We start from the raw sequence: 19,649 nt of genomic DNA on the forward strand, positions 1-19,649 counted from the left end.
TATGAAGCTATGAACGAAATAAAATTTGAGAATGTGTAATTAATAGTTTATTTGTTTCAATTATTTATTTCGGCGATGTAAAAATGTAGTCTGTATACAGCTCATTAAGTTACAAATTATATTCTAAGGTATTTGTTTTAACAACTTCTTCTTGATATACTTTAATCTTAATGTACTTTACATTAACATTGTTTTGTATTTTTAATTATACATAATACTAGCTGTGCCCGCGGTTTCACTCGCGTATAACTTAAACAAACAACTAAGAGTAGTATACAACATTTTTAGTTTTATTTTCGAGGGATATTATTACCAGGTCCCTGTTACCAAGGTGCGACGTGCGTCTCCGATAATTATGTGCGCTCGCTGCAAATAACTCAATGCTTTAGGCAACACCGCGGCAATCGGCGCGCGTAACATATACGCGTAGGTGCGTTTAAACGTCGTCCAGCATAAGCTGAACCGTATTTAATATGATTGATCATTTATTACATTGACAGACGGCCGTCGATTGAGTAATCTGGACTTCGTTAATTATAGTTTGCGTTGTTAATAGCACTGTTTTAAATATATTGTACACTTAAATTGAAATGCCGCTTAATCGTACACCACCTAAAACATCGAGTACCCCGACTGAAGATAGTAATATGAACTTAAGTACCCGGTCGATGACACAATCTGGTTCTACTCCGAACTTAACAGCCATTGATAGTGAAAACATTACTTCTCGCTTCAAACGAAAACGCGAAGATGCCTGTTTTGAGGAGATAAGCTTACTGTTGTCAGCGTCCGCCGCACAAACCGAGGCTAAGTTTGTAGCCCCAAGCATCGATATCGGAAATTCTTACTCAAAATATTGAATTAAACAAAAACATCTCATTCATTTCCAAGCAGTACGACGACATGATTCTTAAACTGGATAACTTAAAGTCGGAACGTAAAGCGGACCGCTGTCATATTCAACATCTTGAAGAAAAAGTTGATACTTTGGAACGTCAGCTGTACTCAACGAAGCTTGAAATTAAAAATGTGCCAAAAAAATTAGAAGAAACCAAGGAAGACATCTGCGAGATTGTGAAGGAAATATCTAAGGTACTTAAAACACCAATTAAACGGCATAATATCAGGGATGTATTCCGCACGGGAAAAAGGATGCGCCAACGATACTAGTCGACTTTAACAGTGCTTATGTTAAAGAAAATATATTAAAAGCGCTCGACAGTTTAATACGTGATGTGCGTGCGGAGCTGCAATCACTTGATGTACGGAAAGCTAGCGGTCCCGATGGAATACCAGCCATAGTGCTGAAGAAGTGCGCAGCGGAGCTGTCTCCTGTGTTAACGCGCCTGTTCCAACTTTCTCTCTCTTCGGGAAGTGTGCCGGAGGCTTGGAGAAGAGCTAATGTGCAAGCGGTTCCCAAAAAAGGGGATCGGTCTGACCCGGCAAATTATCGGCCAATAGCTATCACCTCAGTACTTTGTAAGGTGATGGAACGGATTTTAAACAACCAACTGATCCATTACCTAGAAGATCACTGTCTGATTAATGATCGTCAGTACGGGTTTCGACCAAAACGGTCCACAGGTGATCTTCTAGCGTACGTAACGCACCTCTGGGGTGAAGCTATCGACAAGCATGGAGAATCGTTGGCTGTCAGCCTCGATATCTCCAAGGCTTTCGACAGGGTCTGGCACAGAAGTCTTCTCTCCAAGCTACCGGCATATGGTCTGCCTGCTCAGCTATGCACCTGGATTGCCAGCTTCCTACACAAGCGTAGCCTTCGTGTTTTAGTAGATGGTTGCGCTTCATAATTCTATGTAGTGAATGCTGGGGTCCCCCAGGGATCTGTGCTATCTCCCACACTCTTTCTTTTGCATATCAATGATATGCTCTCCCTTGGGAACATACATTGCTATGCAGATGATAGTACAGTGCATGGTGGATACCACGGACGCGCAGTGGCTGGGCGGGCGGAAACTGAGGAGAGGCGAGAGAATCTTGTCATTGAACTCGATAGGACGTTAGAGCTCATCGCCAAATGGGGCTCTGATAATCTTGTTGAGTTTAATGCCAAGAAAACACAGGTATGCGCTCTCACGGCGAAAAAGTCAACATTTTCCCCTCTTCCCTCCCTCTGTGGTACTCCGCTGGTGATGCAAAGCAAAATCGCCATGCTGGGGATTGACCTTAGTCCAAGGGATTACATCGAGGCTGTTATAAAAACAGCTTCACGGAAACTCGGAGTTCTGAACAAGGTGCGGCGCTTTTTCACGCCACAACAACTGTGCCTGCTGTACAAAACACAGGTACGGTCTTGCGTGGAATATTGCTCGCACCTTTGGGATGGCTCCGCTAAGTACCTACTTGAGGCCTTGGACCGGTTGCAGCGACGTGCCGTACGCATTATTGGCGACGTAAAGGTCACAAACACCCTTGAACCTTTACAATTGCGTCGTGAGATAGCAGCACTGAGCGCTTTCTATCGACTGTATCACGGCGAGTGCTCTGAGGAATTATTCTCTCTAATTCCTGCTTCCCCCTTCCTTCTTAAGTCCACGCGAGCTGGTTCTCGATGTCACCGCCTAACTGTGACATCAATTCCATCGCGAACAAAGAAATTTGGCAACTCCTTTCTTTGTCGCACTTCCAAAAAATGGAATTCCTTACCAGCTCACGTGTTCCCCTCCTCTTACAACCCGGGTTCCTTCAAACGAGGCGTGAAGAGGCATCTTGCGGGCCGGCAAGGCGAAGGCGGCTAGTGCAGAACGTTTTTCCCGTCTGTACTGGCCGTCGTCGCGTTTGGACTCTACTACCACTTACCATCAGGTGGAGTAGAGTCATTTGCCCTCCCGGCGAATATAAATAATAATAATAATAATAGGTATAAGGAAAATAAACTCAACACGACCCACCTGAAATTAGATGGACCTGCCAAACCAGTCTTCCTTTCTGAAAAGTTGACCCCGAATACTTATCGTATATACTATCTGGCACGCAACTTTGCGGAAGAAAATGAATACAAGTACTGTTGGACTGCTTTCGGGAAGGTGTTCCTTTGAAGAATGGACGGTCACAAGCAAATCCATATTAAAAATGAAGAAGACCTTCACAGACTACCTAAAGAAAGATGACTGGTGGTAATTTGTATACTCTTAATACTCTTTGTTTGCCCTTTGCAATTAATTATCTCTTACGTTTGATATGCCTTTTTAGTGTTAAGCTTAATTTACTCATCAAATTATGTCACTGTAAAAACCCCTCTGTTTTTATTTTATATATACTGTTCCACAAAGTACAGACATTTCACTCACATGTACCTGGACTAACTTTTACACACATATACACAATAATATGTTCCACAAATAGCAATCTCAATACAGATTTATTACAATTAGCATTCCTAGTTCTTACAAATTCTTAAACATTCTATTTTGTACCAAATTAATACCTGTCATTAGCAATGATTAATTCAAATGATATTATCTCAACGGATATAGATAACATTAATGTAGCATCTGCGTATTTATGTGATACACAAACTTGCAACTTATTAAATATAGGTTCTGCCGGTTATCTTAAGATATTTTGTCAAAATATTCTTAGCATATATAAAAATTTCGATCATTTAACACTTCAGTTGTCGCGCTTCAAGTTTGAGAGTGACATTATAATATTAACGGAATGCTGGTTAAATAGTCACAAACCTATTCCTACTATTGATAACTATGATTATTATTACTCGAGTAATTGCCTTAATCAAAACGATGGTATAGTCATATACGTGAAAAAAGACATAAAATTCTATAACGGAACCTGAAGCAATAGCCCGAGACATAACTTGATAATTGGAGATATAAACATTGATATTAAAGCTTGTTCTATTGATAGGAACTGTGCAGCTTACCTAAATGTAACCGCTGAACTGGGACTATTGCCTGGGCACACATATCCTACTAGGTTGCACAGACCTCAGTCTAGACCATATTTTGCTAAAACAGTATTTCGAGCATCAGTATTTGTAGTTGATTCTACGATAACGGACCATACCTCAGTACTGCTCAGCATTGACCTCGCCCCCTGTAAGCCTAAAAAACCAATCACTTACAAAATAATTAATTTTGATGCCTGCATTAAGTACTTAGAGGCAGTGGACTTCTCTTTTATCACACCATCTTGCGATGCTAATGAAGTAGCATCAAGGTTTGTTGATATACTGTCTAACTCTAAGAAATGGTAAAATTTTTACCTACGCGGATGATACTGCGCTTGTATTCCACGGAGAGACTTGGGACAATATTATTATGCTCAATTAGGACTCCACAAAGTCAATCAATGGCTTAGTGTAAACCTGTTGACATTGAACCTCTCCAAAACCTCATTTATTCAGTTTTCTGTGGCCAAAACAAAACCAGAGAACATTAGTCTTAAGGTTCACACATGTAACTACCCCAGTGATTCTCTTGCTTCCTGTTCATGCTTTGAGATAGCTAAATCAACGACCGTCAAATATCTAGGAGTTATTTTGGACGAAAAACTTAGCTGGCGCCCTCATATAGACATCACAACTGCGCGCACCAGAAAACTTATTAGGGTTTTTTAAGAAGTCGAAGCACGTTGCTGATTTAGATCTTCTGCGCACAATATATTATGCACTAGCTTGGGGTGGTGCTTGTAAAACCTTTATATTAGACTTGGAAAGAGAGCATAGATCTATCTTAAAAGTCATGACATCTAGCCCACACAGATTTTCTACAACTAAGTTGTATGAAAAATGTCAACTCCTAACGGTTAGGCAACTATACGTCTATCAATTAGTTATCCAACAACATAGAATCACCCCCTATCATGCCGACGAATACAGTAAGCAACGTGTCACTAAAAACGTATGTCCAACTGTTATATGTCGAACAGCTTCAGCCAAACGACATGATTTTAAAGCAGTTTATTTGTATAACAAAATAAATAAAATAAAAAATATACATCCCTTATGTAATCGTGAAGCTAAAGTAATTATTAAAAACTGGCTACTAGGACTAGATTATGAACAAACTGAACTGTTGTTGCTATAATACTTTGTGAAACAAATTACACATATACACACATACACACACAAACACACACATACACACATGAAAACACACACATACCTACACACTCCACTCTAATATACAGTATGAAATAATTATTAGTCACTTATTTTTATTTACATAGAACGATTTTACACTTAAAAATATGTGAGAGAACACTGATTTCTGTAAGACAGGTCTTTGAGCCTAGCTCAGAAATCAGGGACTTCATTATGCTTTGTAACTTTGTATGTGAATAAAGATTATTATTATATTATTACTATTATTATTATTAATCGGCGCCCGTAACATATACGCGTAGGTGCGTTTAAACGTCGTCCAGCATAAGCTGAACCGTATTTAATATGATTGATCATTTATATCTGAGCTCAACTTACATTGGAAAGATCTGAATCTCTGAAATTGACCATTTTTTAACTTCGTTTTGTTCCTATATAAACTTTAATTTTACAGACTATCATTTACAGGTAGCTAAAGATTCCGACAATTCAACTGAACAGTTATTATACAGCATTTTTATGGAATAAATGTTCGACGTGATTCTTTAAATTGACATAACCTTTTTTTATAAACCGATTGAAATAAAACAAACACTAAATTTTAAGTAAAGCTTGCCACAACACATTAGTGAAAACTGCACCCAAATCAGTTAAGCCGTTTCTAAGATTAGCATGCCCAAACACAATGACAAACAGACAAAATTCTAACAATCATTGTTTTGGGCTCTATAGCGTTAATGAAAACCCCTGATAATAACACATATATCTTCATTGTACAGACAGCAATATATAATAAATAAGTTACATTTTTATTACATGTATAGATTTAGGTAGTAATCTACATTATAAAATCAACAATTTTGTTACATTCAAGCAGTCTCATCATATGAGAATTAATTAAGTCTTAAAAACTACTGTGGCTACCACAAAGGTCAAAGTGATTTAGATTAATTGTCAACACCGAGAGGACGCACGACACGGGGCGGCCGCGAACGCGCCGCGTCGTTGCGCGCCACCGGCTCCGCGCGGGGGGAGGCTGAGCGGGTCTCAGCCATTGGCGTCACGCCCGGCTCCATTTCTGCGGGTTGCTCATATCCGGAAAGCGAATCGACGGTGGTGGATGATTGCGACTCTAGATCTGCTTCCAGTTGCCGCTCTGGCTCTGGCTCTAGCTCCATTTCTCGTACAGGTACCGAGCCCGGTACGGTCTCCTGCTCTGGCTGTGGGTTGCGACGCGCGCGGCGCCGAACGCGTCGACGAACGCGTCTCAGCGGCGGTTCTTCTTCTGTTGCCTCGACAACGTCGCGGACACTCTGATGTGCATCTAACAAAGCCAGGGCACGCCGCTTAAGTTGGTAAAAATTAATCATTGTGTCTTTTGTATCATAATTTCTTTTATTTTCTCCAGTGAAACTGGTAATGTTATTTATCGGCGAAGCAGTATTAACCAAATCTTGTGCATTGTTCAATGCTCTGGTACCATCTATATCATCATTACTGTCGAATTTAGAAGTATCTGCACCTGCATTTGATGTTTTCAATGTTCTATTGTCATTAACTTCTTCTGATATTGTCTGAATGTGGTTAGAGATGGATGCAAAGTGATCAATACCACAGTTGTGGTGTACCACAGGGTGGAGTGAATTGCTAATTTTTTCCTCATTTTGAACTTGCTTTTCCAATTGATTATTTACATTCAAAGTTAAAGTATTTTGTTTATATACCATTTCCATGCTTACTTCAAGAAGAGGAATTACTCTAAAAACAAATTTAAAGTAGGTTAATCATAAGCTTTAAATTGACATTATATAATTATAATCTCCATACCATACATTTTTAGCATGAAATCATTTATTTTAAAATCTATCCTTTTTGAATGTATCAAAAAACATTATTTTTTACATACTAACTGAACATTCAAATTAAATATCTGGATATTTAATTATTTTGCATAAAAATTAAGAATTTGATCATTTTGTTTAACAGCTTACAATATCAATTGAAACTATTATATAATTTATAATTATATCATAGGTATTTTCAAATTTCAAATTTTGCAAAACTTACTCTATAGAGTCTTCGGGACGTAGTAACGCAAGTGGTTCGGTTGAGGGCAACAAGTGTCCATTGGCACAAAGACAAAAATTATCAGGTAGCGAAAACATTTTTTTTAAACGCTTTTCTAACCAACGCACCCGTCGATTCCTTATAACAAGTATGTAACATCGAGAACGAACATCCTTAAAATATCGTTGCAGGCATACGCTCACGCGAATCGCTGATTTAGAATTAATAACGGAATCTGACAGTTCTGAATCATCTGAACTACATCTACGAAACATGACTGATATTACAACACAAAATCGCCACTTCTTGAATAAATTAAGACACTAAGTTACTCGAAGTATATGAACCAATTAATTTAAATTGTGATTTTGATTTTTGACTGTCGATTCATGACAAATGTCATTGTTGACATTATGGATTTAGACATTTTGGGCAATACTACCACATCACGTATTAAATATTAAGTCATTAAATATTTATTCAATTATAATTATTGTAGGCACCTCACACATTTATATATCACAGTTGATAAGTAGCGATTTGCGCGCTCTATGCGTTAATACTTAATACGCTTGACTTCAATAATTTGTACAATTAACTTTTTTATAAAAAATAAGCATCATATTCTGTCTGTCCTTTTCCAAATCAAATTCTTTAAAATTATGACTATGCGGCACACCAAAAGACAAATATTTTAAATATAAATAATAATAACATTATACTATAATATTACTAAGTTTTAGTTTTAAGGTGGCACGAAAGGGCTAGGTAAATAAATGTCACAAATTAATGCAAAAGTAACATTGTACGTTACGATTTTACGGCTAAATAATTAATTTGATACGGAGTAAGCTTGATCACTAAGAAAGAACAGGCTCATTTTTAATTCACAGGGATAAAATTGTGAATAACAATTTGTATGCAAGTTTATTAATTTTTAAGTTGAAAATTAAAAAAAGGTTTCAAAATATTAAGATTATTAGTTTTTGGGTAGGTATTGATTACTTTCATTATACTATAAATAATTATATTAAGCCCAAGTCTATCTACTGTCCCTGAGCTAGGCAAAAGTCTATATTTCAGGCGAAATATTAGGGCCCAATAAGGTGGAGTCGTAATTTGTCATTGTCAAGATAGAACGTGACCCTTTTAAGAATTTTTTGTAATAATAGCAAATAGGTAACGATTTGGAAATAGACTAAAATTGGTAATTGGGATTAAAAAATATATCTTCCTAATGTATAGTATATATATTCATTTATTTAGAATAAGTATGTAAGTATTTAAATAATAATAACATGCTAAAATTTTAAGATTAAAGGTATAACGTAATTTCACTGGCACGATGGTATCAATATTTTAATTATTATAATATCATTCCTGTTACACTATGAACTGTCCCACTGCTCATCGTCAGCTTAAAAAGAGTAAGACCATAGTCAATCATGCTGGCCCAATGTAGAATAGGTAGAAGCTAACAAAACTCCAAACACATCTTCTAGAACAAGTTATTTATATAGTTTGGAACACTGAGCCTGAGATTTAAATGAAACTTTTTTCATGGCAACATTCTATAAATGTCACCCGGCATAAATTGTGTGAAATATTGTTTTTCTGTCTACGGAAGTATTGTACCTATACTGTAGACAGAGAAACTAATAGACCAAGGTGTCGTGAAGCCGCGGTTGAGGCAGGGATAGTTTGTTAATCTGTAATATGTAATTGTTCAAAAATAATTTTAAGGATTTAATAAAACAAAATGAGGTTATTAAATTTTACTTTTTAATATTTATTATATAACCGATGCATTTTTTTAATTAAAATATTTTTTTGTTTTCCAACTACACCCAAAAACCATTTACGAGATAAGGGACATAAGGTTTGATAATTCTATCTCTGTCTAAACCATTTGTAACGTGATTTTCGTTCTCTTTCTTGTGTAAGTAAGAAGGAAATCGTCATGGCGTCTATTAGTTTCTCTGTCTACAACCTATACGGTTTTACTAGAAATTGAATTTTTATTTTCTGATTTTGATTAGGACTCATAAAATAAATTAATATTTAAATAATTAACATTAAGCTTAACAGACAACAGAACAGGTTAAAAGACATTAGTCTTTTAAGCTGTCCTGCCCTCTACGGCATCCTATTAATCTTTGCACTCAAGATAATATTTTAGAATTCTTAAATATAGTCTTAAATAAAGTAAATTTTAAAATTGGTTCAAAATTAATATATTAAGATTAAAAAAGGTGGCAGGTACGGGATGGATGCGGACTACCCATATGGTTGACGTACTATGAGGGAGACCTTTATCCAGCAGAGGATGACAAAAGGCTGAGAAAAAAAATATACATATATTCGGTCAACACGATGTATAATAACACATTTATAATAACGACTCTTGGTTGGCAAACACTTTTCGTCATGTTTTATAATCTGTGTAGCTTTCGTTATTAATTGTACTCTATAGTCAACTGCCAAGCCCACAGATATAAAATAATCAAATAATTATTTTCTTTTTTAACGAACTAATGCTTGCCTTAAAACATAGCAAAACAAATTTATTATTTTAACTGACTTATCCATTTCAATCGTATCTTATGAATTTATAATATATTTTAATCGCCGGCGTCTCTCATATTTTGAAAAGCATTTGTTCTTGAATAGAGTTAAAATATCAAGTAAACGAAGTGATATTCCCAATTTGGTTTGTTTTGAATGTGATGGTGTAAATCGTCAACAGTGGGCATCGCTCACCGTGGAGACTTATTAGAAGCTCTAAAGGGAGGATGTCTAACGTCGAAAACGTATGTCCGCAAGTTCTGCGTGGTGTGACGCGCGAACTTCGACGGCTCGCGGCCAATCCACCTTCAGGCATAAAGCTTGTCCTTCGAGATGACAATATTACCGATGTCGTAGCACTGATTGAAGGCCCTGGTAAGGTTCTAGTTTTATTGTTCTACAATACACTATTTCATGTACTTCTCTATTTCTCTTATTATTAGCTTCGCATTAGTTGATCATTGCATGAAACTTATTATTTGACCAAATGTTATTAAAAACTTAAGAATGCAAAGAATAACACCCTTGGGAATTAAGTAGTCATGACGCCTGCACCTGTAATTACACTGGCTCACTTATTTTTCAAACCACAACACAGCAATACTAAGTAGTGCTGTTCAGTAGTAAAACAAGTGATGAGTGTGTGGTACCTAACACGGGTTTGCACAAAGCCCTGTCACCAAGTAAATTAGTTATATAGTAAATGAGAACTCTTTTTTGGTATTTTTCTATAATGCTTAGCATCATCAATTGCTTTGTTTTTTGAATAGATTATACTTTGAAGATCTCTTGTAAATTAAAAGACAATTCCAAATCTAAGAATAGAAATCTATATTTCTATAATCTCTCAGTGTCTCATTTAATCAGTACTTTTTGAAAAAACATACCTTTTATTAATATAAAAACAAAAAAAATTATGTGAACAGTCAATGTTTATACCACAGATTATTGGGGGATACTCAGGAAATGCTGTCGACTGTTCATATAACTATACTTTATTTGATCATTTTACAATTGTTATTTTATTTTAATTTATATACCCAGTAGCTAATATCTAACCAGCGCAATTCATTGTTTTGTAATATTTGTGACTATTCTTATTTTTAAATAAAATAACACACCTCAATCGTACAGATTGTCACAAATAGTTTCCACATACAAGGTAATTTATGTACACTACACATTTACCTGATATAGCTTGGTGGTCATAATTTATTTATCACAGCTTAATATTTGTATATGCAAGCAATAAGCATTCTTGATCCTTATAGTTTACTGTTGCTATGCTGTTGTTATTTGAGAAGTTTTTACTTTCTCGTTGAATGATATGATATCTTTTGCAAAATCATTTGGGGGTATGTGACCTTCGATAAATCACTTTAATAATGCAAAAAGTCACATCTGACCTAAACCTCACTCGGTCACACCTTCTTACTATATGACTATTGGTTTTTTTGTTGATTAAATAAGTAAAAATAAAAAACATTTTTTACTTCAAATTATAAAAAATCTACTCTTTTGTATAAATGGTACACTAAGATTTCACATAGTTAATAAAAACAATTCTTGTAATCTTCTACAAGGACATCTTTTTTTAAAGTTTCAAAAATATTTATTTACTTTGCAATTTCTATTTATTGTGATTAGATTTTACCAAAACATATTACTCATTTCAATAATTAAGTCACCACTGTAGTAATAGCTATTTCATGTAAAAGTACTATTAAACAGATTTATGTTTTTTAAAAGGTTTTTAATTTACATATTTGATGTGTATAAAATTGACTGTTTCTTCATAAAGCATAAACTTAATTGAGCCAAACTCTATAAGTTATATTATTTTTACAATATATATATATATATATATATATATATATATATATATATATATATATATATATACACTAAATCGTATGTTATAAATTTATTTTATGATGAATAATCCTAATGTAATGAATTAAAAAATGATCGACAGCGGATACGCCGTACGCCGGTGGAGTGTTTCGCGTTCGTCTCGCTCTGGGCCGCGAGTTCCCGACGGCGCCGCCGCGCGCTTACTTCCTTACCAAGATATTCCACCCCAACGTGTCGGTGGCGGGCGAGGTCTGCGTCAACACGCTCAAGCGCGACTGGCGACCGGAGCTCGGGCTCGAGCACGCGCTGCTCGCTGTCAAGTGTCTGCTGATCGCACCCAACGCGGATTCGGCGCTCAACGCAGAAGCTGCGGCGCTACTGCGCGACCGCTACGATGACTACTTCGCTCGAGCCAAACTATACACCGATATACACGCCCGTGGGCGCGAGGTGGAGGCGGAGGCGGGCGCGGGCACGGAGGCGGCGGCGGCGGCGGCGGCAGGCGGCGAAGGGCCGCGCGCCAAGCGTGAGCGCCGTCCGGCCGCGCCGCCCGCACGCGACAAACGTCGCATCCTCAAGCGCTTATGAGGCGCTGAGCGCGTCGCCTATGTTTCTCCCGCACGTGTATTGTCATGATTTTTAAGATATAGGAGTGTAAAAATGTGTCCTTTAGTTGTATTTATTTTCTAATAAATAATAATAATGATAAAATTTAGTACATGCTTCTTTCTTGTTTCTTTTCTTTACATATTACTTATCATAAAGTGCCCAAGTATGTGTTAGGATGCTTATTACTCGACGATAAAATAAGATAATGTGGTGGAGTAGGATATAATGTAGTTTTTTAGACTTATTTATAAAAAATAATCAATAGAATTAGCGTCGAGTGAAGTGGTAAATAATATAAAAATAGACTAGAATAGAAAGGATGCACATGGGACTGATGGAGGATGGAGCCTTGAACCACGAATTATTCTGATTAATAATAAACAAGTCTCAAGTAATATTAAGCCTTCAGTAGCTATTACTATAATATGTACAGATACAGATAACGGGTCCCCCCTCTTTATTATAATATGTAACGATCAATATATATGTTTAGTTCAATAATGCCTAATATTTTATAGAAAATAAGGCAAAAGTAACAGTACAGTAGGCATCGGTCAATAGTTATAGTTATAGAAATATGTGTAAACCTTTTTATTCGGGTTGTGTTTATACAACTGATCCTCACTATAACAAATCTGCAACATCGAATAAAAAAAAACAGCACACAAACATTGCGTGTATAGTATTTTAGCTAAATATATTATTTAAATATAAAAATAATTATTATAATATAAAATGCTAGTAAATAATGGGTTACAAAATAATACTTGTTGTATTAGATACCTACATAATTTGTACTTCAAACCACCCTGGTATAGTTCAGTGCACCATAAGTAAAACAGATATATATATATAAATAAAAATAACCAAGACCGATATTACAATTTACTAATAATATCCCAAATCCAAACCTCGACATGTTCGTAAAAAGTGTAATAAAGATTGTCCCGTTAATAACAATACCTACACGAATATGATAGATAATAAAAAAGCTTGAAGTTAGTGTTCGTGAATTTCATTACAGGGCTAAAGTGTAGTGTATGTAGTTTTACTTTGTATTTCGTTTCAGAAAAAGATTAAATTTCAATTCTTACCTTTCATTTCTTGCGTTTTTCAATTCTTCAATCCTAACTATGTCTTAAGCATGTAGTTCCTAATGACACATTTATTTTATACAAAAAAAATTTAGAAGGCACCTTCAAAATGACAACGCCACAAAATATCATTCTCATTTTTTTTATCAGTTTTCGCAATTTGCCATTAAACAACATCGTACCAAATGCCGGGATATTTTTTATCTTTAAAATATTTTGATACAAGTTGGCAATAAGTGTACTGTTATATGATTCTCTTTAATATTCTTCAATCTGCCAATGGTAAAAATATAATACTGTGCTTTTAAATATTAACCGTAAACAACAATTTCATCAATCATACACATGATAGCAGTCGGCTATACATATAATTATGAGTTACCATTTTAATAGTTTAATAAATAATTTCTAACTTCACTTATTTACTAAACTGTAAATATGAATACTTTGTTTATCTACGTGCATCTTCTGAGTTTTTGGATAAATATTAATTATGGAAAGAGAAATGTAAAAAAATTACAGCAAAATTTTGTTCCATGTAGCCGTTAAATTAGTCACTAATTGAAATTTTAAGTTTGCTTATTTGCAATTTTTATGATATATCGATTACTATTTAATATCAAATACATCATAAAATATTTTTTTTATTTTCGTTTCGTTCTATTAAGCATAATTATTAAGTACATACATACCTATATCTATTAATCTGTTTATAAGATTGATTCTCTAATTTTTTATATAATAAAACCTTTCATTCAACCAATCCTAATAAATATCGTAAATGCGAAAGTGAGCTCGTTTATTTATTATTATTACTTTTAGTGCCTTATAAGCGACAATCGTTACTTAGCCGCTTAGCGGTTGTTAAGTTAAACAAAGCCGTGTCTTTGAATGTCAAACCAATAAAGACAGAAAAGGCTCAATCTGTGTTTGACTAAACAGCCGCTAAACAACGCTTGTCGCTTATAAGTGAGGCAGTAAAACTGATTCTGTATTTTATGATAAATGTAAAAACTGAAGAACTGATGATCTTTTACGAAAAACCTCTGAGTTTCTAAGGATAGATTGTATTATTATTTTATACTAATACCAGTCCTACTCACATCAATTCCTAAATTTTTTTTTTTATAGAATAGGAAGGCGGACGAGCATATGGACCACCTGATGGTAAGTGATCAGCAACCGCCCTTAGACATTGGCATTGTAAGAAATGTCAACCATAGCTTACATAGCCAATGCGCCAATAACCTTGGGAACTAAGATTTTATGTCCCTTGTGCCTGTAATTACACTGGCTCACTCACCCTTTAAACCGGAACACAGCAATGACAAGTACTGCTGTTTTGCGGTAGAATATCATAGATACAGACTTTTAATAATCGTAGTATACAGACTATTACTACTTTTATTAATAAGTTAAACATTTTTTTTTTCAGCCTTTTGCCGTCCACTGCTGGACGAAAGCCTCCCCCATAAAACGCCAACCATCCCGATCTTGGGCAGTCCGCATCCATCCCGAACCTGCCACCTTTTTTAAATCGTCGGCCCATCTTGCACAGGGCGTCCTACACTACGTTTGCCTAAGCGTGGTCTCCACTCCAACACGTGTCGGCTCCATCGGCCATCAATGCGCCTGGAGACATGACCAGCCCAAAATTTAGGGTCGCTCAGCGAGCAATGGAACGCGCGATGCTTGGGGTTTCTCTGGCAGATAGAATCCGAAATGAGGACATTCGCCAGAGAACTAAAGTCACCGACATCGCGCTTAGAATTAGCTCGCTGAAGTGGAAGTGGAAGTTAAACATATTCCTAGCATATCCATATTCCTGATTACAGATAAAAATAAAATTACAAATTGTTGGAAGGAATGTGAACCATAACAATCTTAGTGTAACTGATAATACACCTATGAGTCGGCCCTTTTTTTTCTCGCTAGAAAAACTTATTTACGTGTTTCTCCCACATGAAGTGGTGGGGTATGTATATTGCCCGCAACTAGAACGTCCAGTGCATTGGAGCACCCATTAAAAAACTAGCGGTACACTTTCCGTCTCTTTGGGGACCTTCACGAGATTGCGCGCATACTACCTTGACGCCCCGACGGTTGGCCCGCCTATAAGGTCTTTCCGGTTGCTCTTACGGCGCTTACAAATTGTAGCTCGAAATATTCCAAAATCCGGCAGTTTACGGTGACTGAAGAGTTTCTTGCCGGTTCTCCTCTGTAGAATCTAGGCACATCTCGACCCAGTGCTAGTTTCACGATCAATCTTGTAACACGGCGATAATACTTAAGCAACTTATTTTTATTTTGAATTGTTGCTTTTAGTTTTTTATGACTGCTTTCAAGAAAAATACTGCTTACGAAACATTTTTCCCTCCTATTTATAACATATTTGAGTAAATGTATAGTAATCATTCATAAAGAAAATTGAAAAAATGTTCTTTTTTTGTAACTCAGTACAATTATTTATTTTGTAGTTAATTGCACAAAACATAGTTATTATCTAATGTTTATCGGCGGCTGCCATTTTATTACGTTTCAAAATCGAAAGAGTTCACGAGAATCACTTCAAAAAGTTTTTGGCAATATTAAATTTTTTTGTCTTGTCAATATTATAAAGTCATTTTCACGGCGGCACAATCACTTGCAGTCATGTAAACTGCCTTACTCATAGTACTGTCAGCATCGGCGTGTGGTGTGAAGATGTACTATATTGTGTGGCTAATGTTCGGTCTTGTCGTGTAGCGGCAAGTCTTCCGCAAGCGGTGGAGCGGCGCGACTCGGCCGCAGCACATAGCGGTGCAGGAGGGTTCCCAGCGCCGAGCCGCCCAATGGGCCCACCCAGTACACCTGCAAAAAGAAGAGGTAGAACGTTTCATTATTTGATATTTAATTAGCGCTTAAGGAATTCGTATTTCGCTTAACCTTTTCCTATTTATTAGGAGTCGGGTCAGCGTCAGGTCAGAAAAATATTAATAGAAATGAAGACCATTTCTATTAATATTTTTCTGTCGCTTTTTTTCTCAAGTCACTACTTACACATTAATTACATAACACTCTTTTTGTTATATATGCGTTAAATCAATTTATCTATTATGACTTATTAAAGAAAACAAATATATTTTCATTAAAACAAATTAAATGTACAAACATTAGCAAAACATGTATTTTCTTGTACACGATTTTAAAATTCGGGTGCGTCGGGTCCGTGATGGTTGTTGAACGGTTTGTTTGTCGAATCGTCCAAGAAATACGAAGACGTATTAAAACAATGATTGTTACGTCTGGGTCATTCACACGTACACAAACGAACAAATATTTTATTAAAATGTACAATAGGACTTCTATTTAGAATACCTAAAGAAACTATTAACGAATTGGTCGTCTTCAGTTCACCAGAACAAATATTATGTAAATATTATAATGTTCTTATAACTTGTGAAGTCGGTTTGTAAAAGTCGACGTTAACATATGATGTGTAGGAACGTAGTTGATGTACTAACCCAGTGATCAGAACGGAAACCCAGTAAAAGCGCAGGCCCAAAGCTGCGTGCTGGGTTGAGACTTGCGCTTGACATCACTCCCTATATAAAAGTAGGACAAAAGTACTCAAATTAAACTCTGATGAATACTTAAATAACTATATACATATTACATAATATATATTTTTCAATACAAAAACCGTAAAAATCCATTATGTTTTGAATTAACTCACTCCTGCATAGACGAGTCCTGCTATTGTGAGGCCGAACTTTATAGAGACGGTGGGGTCTTGCTTGCCTTCATCGTGAGCGCGCCAAATGGCGCAGCACAGTAAGGCCAGTACACCCGTTAGCAGCGCCTCGACACCAGCGGCGGCGATGACTCCTACACTACCCGGAGCGTTGCCGCCCACGTTTACTTCCGAATTGAAGGCATCTGGAGCTATCGCCATGAGTGCACCGAAACCGAGCGTAGCGCCGAAGATCTGGGCAATGACGTATGCGGCTGCCGCAACCGGTCCTATTCGTCCATCAAGTAGAGCAGCTAGAGTCACGGAGGGGTTCATGTGCGCGCCGGAAGTAGGTCCAAATGCTTCCACGTTAGCTAACACGACGATGCCAAAAGCGAACGCTGGGTGTGTGAGTGGTGGGTGCTTGCCATCCACAGGAAGTAACGCTGCGATACCAAGCAGCACGAGTAGCGCTGTGGCCACCACCTCTGCGACCAGCGGCCGCCACCAGCGTCGTAACCACGCGGCCAAACCGCGCTCGGAATCTAGAGTGTGTACATCGATGTCAATAATATTTTGTTATTGCATTTAGCTACGACAACAAGCGTCTCACGTTACTTCCACTTCACCACGATGATCTTTATATCTTAAGTTTGTTATAAACTATTACATATTTATATATTTTATTGCATCACCCGCCTATCTCTTATACTATATAATTCTAACCCTAAGTTAGTCTAGTCTTTTCAGGATGATAAGAACCTTATTTTGTTTATTTTCTTGTGTGTGAATTTGGTGTACAATAAAAAGTATATATCTAGTTGTGATATAAACTACTCAATTATATCTTAAGTTTGTTATAAACTATTACATATTTATATATTTTATTGCATCACCCGCCTATCTCTTATACTATATAATTCTAACCCTAAGTTAGTCTAGTCTTTTCAGGATGATAAGAACCTTATTTTGTTTATTTTCTTGTGTGTGAATTTGGTGTACAATAAAAAGTATATATCTAGTTGTGATATAAACTACTCAATAATATAAAATTATGTTGATCCTGACTGATTTCAGTTACAGCATGCGTTCTCGACAGAGAATAGCCAACTTCGCAGAACAGCGGGCCAGCGGGCCAGCGGCCTCATGTCTAGCCACTAGACAGACGAGGCAGTATAGAATAGTCTTGCGCAGTTGGCTAGTCTCTTCCTTGAGTTGGCCGCTGATCATTTTTATTTCTATTTAAAGTAATTTACTAACGCTATCAGAATTAGACTTTAAAATATATTTAAATAAATAAATCATGTTTGGGATGTTGAAATAAAAAGCAATGACAAATAGTTGTCTGTTAGTAATAATGGACAAGAAATAAAATTGTTTTTTGAAGGACTTTGTCACATCTAATAAAAAACACAGCATTAATAACGTTAATACGTTAAACGTTACGTTTAATAATAAAATAAAGACTTTAGCGTTGTTGGTATTATTAATTGTACGTAATAAATGTTCTGAATATTTATATTTATGCATAATATTAAAGGTAATTGAATTAGTTTTGTGAATATTTATTGGGTTTGTAGGCCTGTTAAAAGTTTATTTGTAATAACTACTATGTTGCTTTATTATAATGAAAAATGTATGTGGAGGATATGTTCCGAGAGTTCCGCGGCGCGTCGAGTCGCGTGGCGACTGCTGCCGCCTGCCGTTCTGCGGTCCCCGCGGCCCGCACCGAACACACGTACCGCTCTTAGAATATGTAATTAAGGCTAAAGTGAACTTAGCGACGCCACATTTCCTGTTATTCGATGTAAATATAATTACAATATTCACCATTCGTGGGCGTTAGTTGGGTAGTCATTTACATAATTGTAATTGCATTTATTTGATTTGAAACCGTTCACGGTCGGAGTAAAAATGTTTGTCCTAACTCTTAGGGGATACAAGAGGACCGTTTTGATAATAACGGTAATATGTGTGAAGCATCATAATTCTAATATCAACATATCACATTAGTATATTTAAAGCATATTTGTGCAGTACAGCGGAATTTTATTGGTATTTTTTACGAGGTGGAGGCATCGAGTTCTTAAACGAGGCGTGTTTCTACCCAATAAAACAATCAATCCATTAGCGCGTTAATAGCAATTAGCACAAACACTGTTTGCAACCTTTAATGACTTTATTAAGTTGCCGAAGAAACAATAAGCTCTAACACATTACACACACAATACACATATCACAGGACTATTATTTATTCGATATATTTCGAACTATATTAAAAATAGGTGACCGTAAAATATCTCGCCGGGAGCAACACATTGCGCGTAGTAAATTACTTTAAAAGTATATTTACGCGCGAAATTTTTTTTAAGCTCTACACCGTTATTTATAATCTAACTGTATTTGTTTTTTTTTTATAAAAGTTCTATTTTCATTTTTTTGAGTGTTAATTTTTGTATGTACAGTACATTTCGGCCGCAGGGCCGTTAATACTGACCGTCAGTAGGCATGACTCGCCAGTCGGATCAAGATCGGAACAAACAGCAAAAAGCAATGCGGCGAGCGCGGGAGCTGCAGGGTGACTGCGGTCGCGGGCGTTCAGACCGCGGACCGCCGGAGACCGTGCGACGCGCTCGCAGCTCGCTGCCCGCCCACGGCTGCT

At 36.5% G+C, this 19,649-nt stretch overlaps 3 protein-coding genes across 3 annotated transcripts; 1 reads left to right on the forward strand and 2 right to left on the reverse strand.

The window, feature by feature from the left end:
- Positions 1-4,686: 4,686 nt before the first annotated feature.
- LOC126770141 (uncharacterized) lies at positions 4,687-7,532 on the reverse strand. Its single transcript, XM_050489328.1, has 2 exons — positions 7,154-7,532; positions 4,687-6,844 (listed from the first exon to the last, which is right to left on the reverse strand). Exons 1-2 carry the CDS (start codon positions 7,426-7,428, stop codon positions 6,034-6,036), a joined length of 1,086 nt encoding a protein of 361 aa, XP_050345285.1. The 5' UTR covers positions 7,429-7,532; the 3' UTR covers positions 4,687-6,033.
- A 2,122-nt stretch (positions 7,533-9,654) lies between these two features.
- Positions 9,655-12,298, forward strand: LOC126770374 (ubiquitin-conjugating enzyme E2 S). The gene is made up of 2 exons (XM_050489771.1): positions 9,655-10,093; positions 11,694-12,298. The coding sequence occupies exons 1-2, from the start codon at positions 9,946-9,948 to the stop codon at positions 12,158-12,160; spliced, it is 615 nt and encodes a 204-aa protein (XP_050345728.1). The 5' UTR covers positions 9,655-9,945; the 3' UTR covers positions 12,161-12,298.
- Positions 12,299-15,709: 3,411 nt separating this feature from the next.
- Positions 15,710-19,649, reverse strand: LOC126770228 (aquaporin-like). Its single transcript, XM_050489504.1, has 4 exons — positions 19,485-19,649; positions 16,991-17,532; positions 16,779-16,859; positions 15,710-16,125 (listed from the first exon to the last, which is right to left on the reverse strand). The coding sequence occupies exons 1-4, from the start codon at positions 19,495-19,497 to the stop codon at positions 15,997-15,999; spliced, it is 765 nt and encodes a 254-aa protein (XP_050345461.1). The 5' UTR covers positions 19,498-19,649; the 3' UTR covers positions 15,710-15,996.

Source organism: Nymphalis io, chromosome 8 (genome assembly GCF_905147045.1).
Source record: "Nymphalis io chromosome 8, ilAglIoxx1.1, whole genome shotgun sequence".
NCBI classification, from domain to species: domain Eukaryota; kingdom Metazoa; phylum Arthropoda; class Insecta; order Lepidoptera; family Nymphalidae; genus Nymphalis; species Nymphalis io.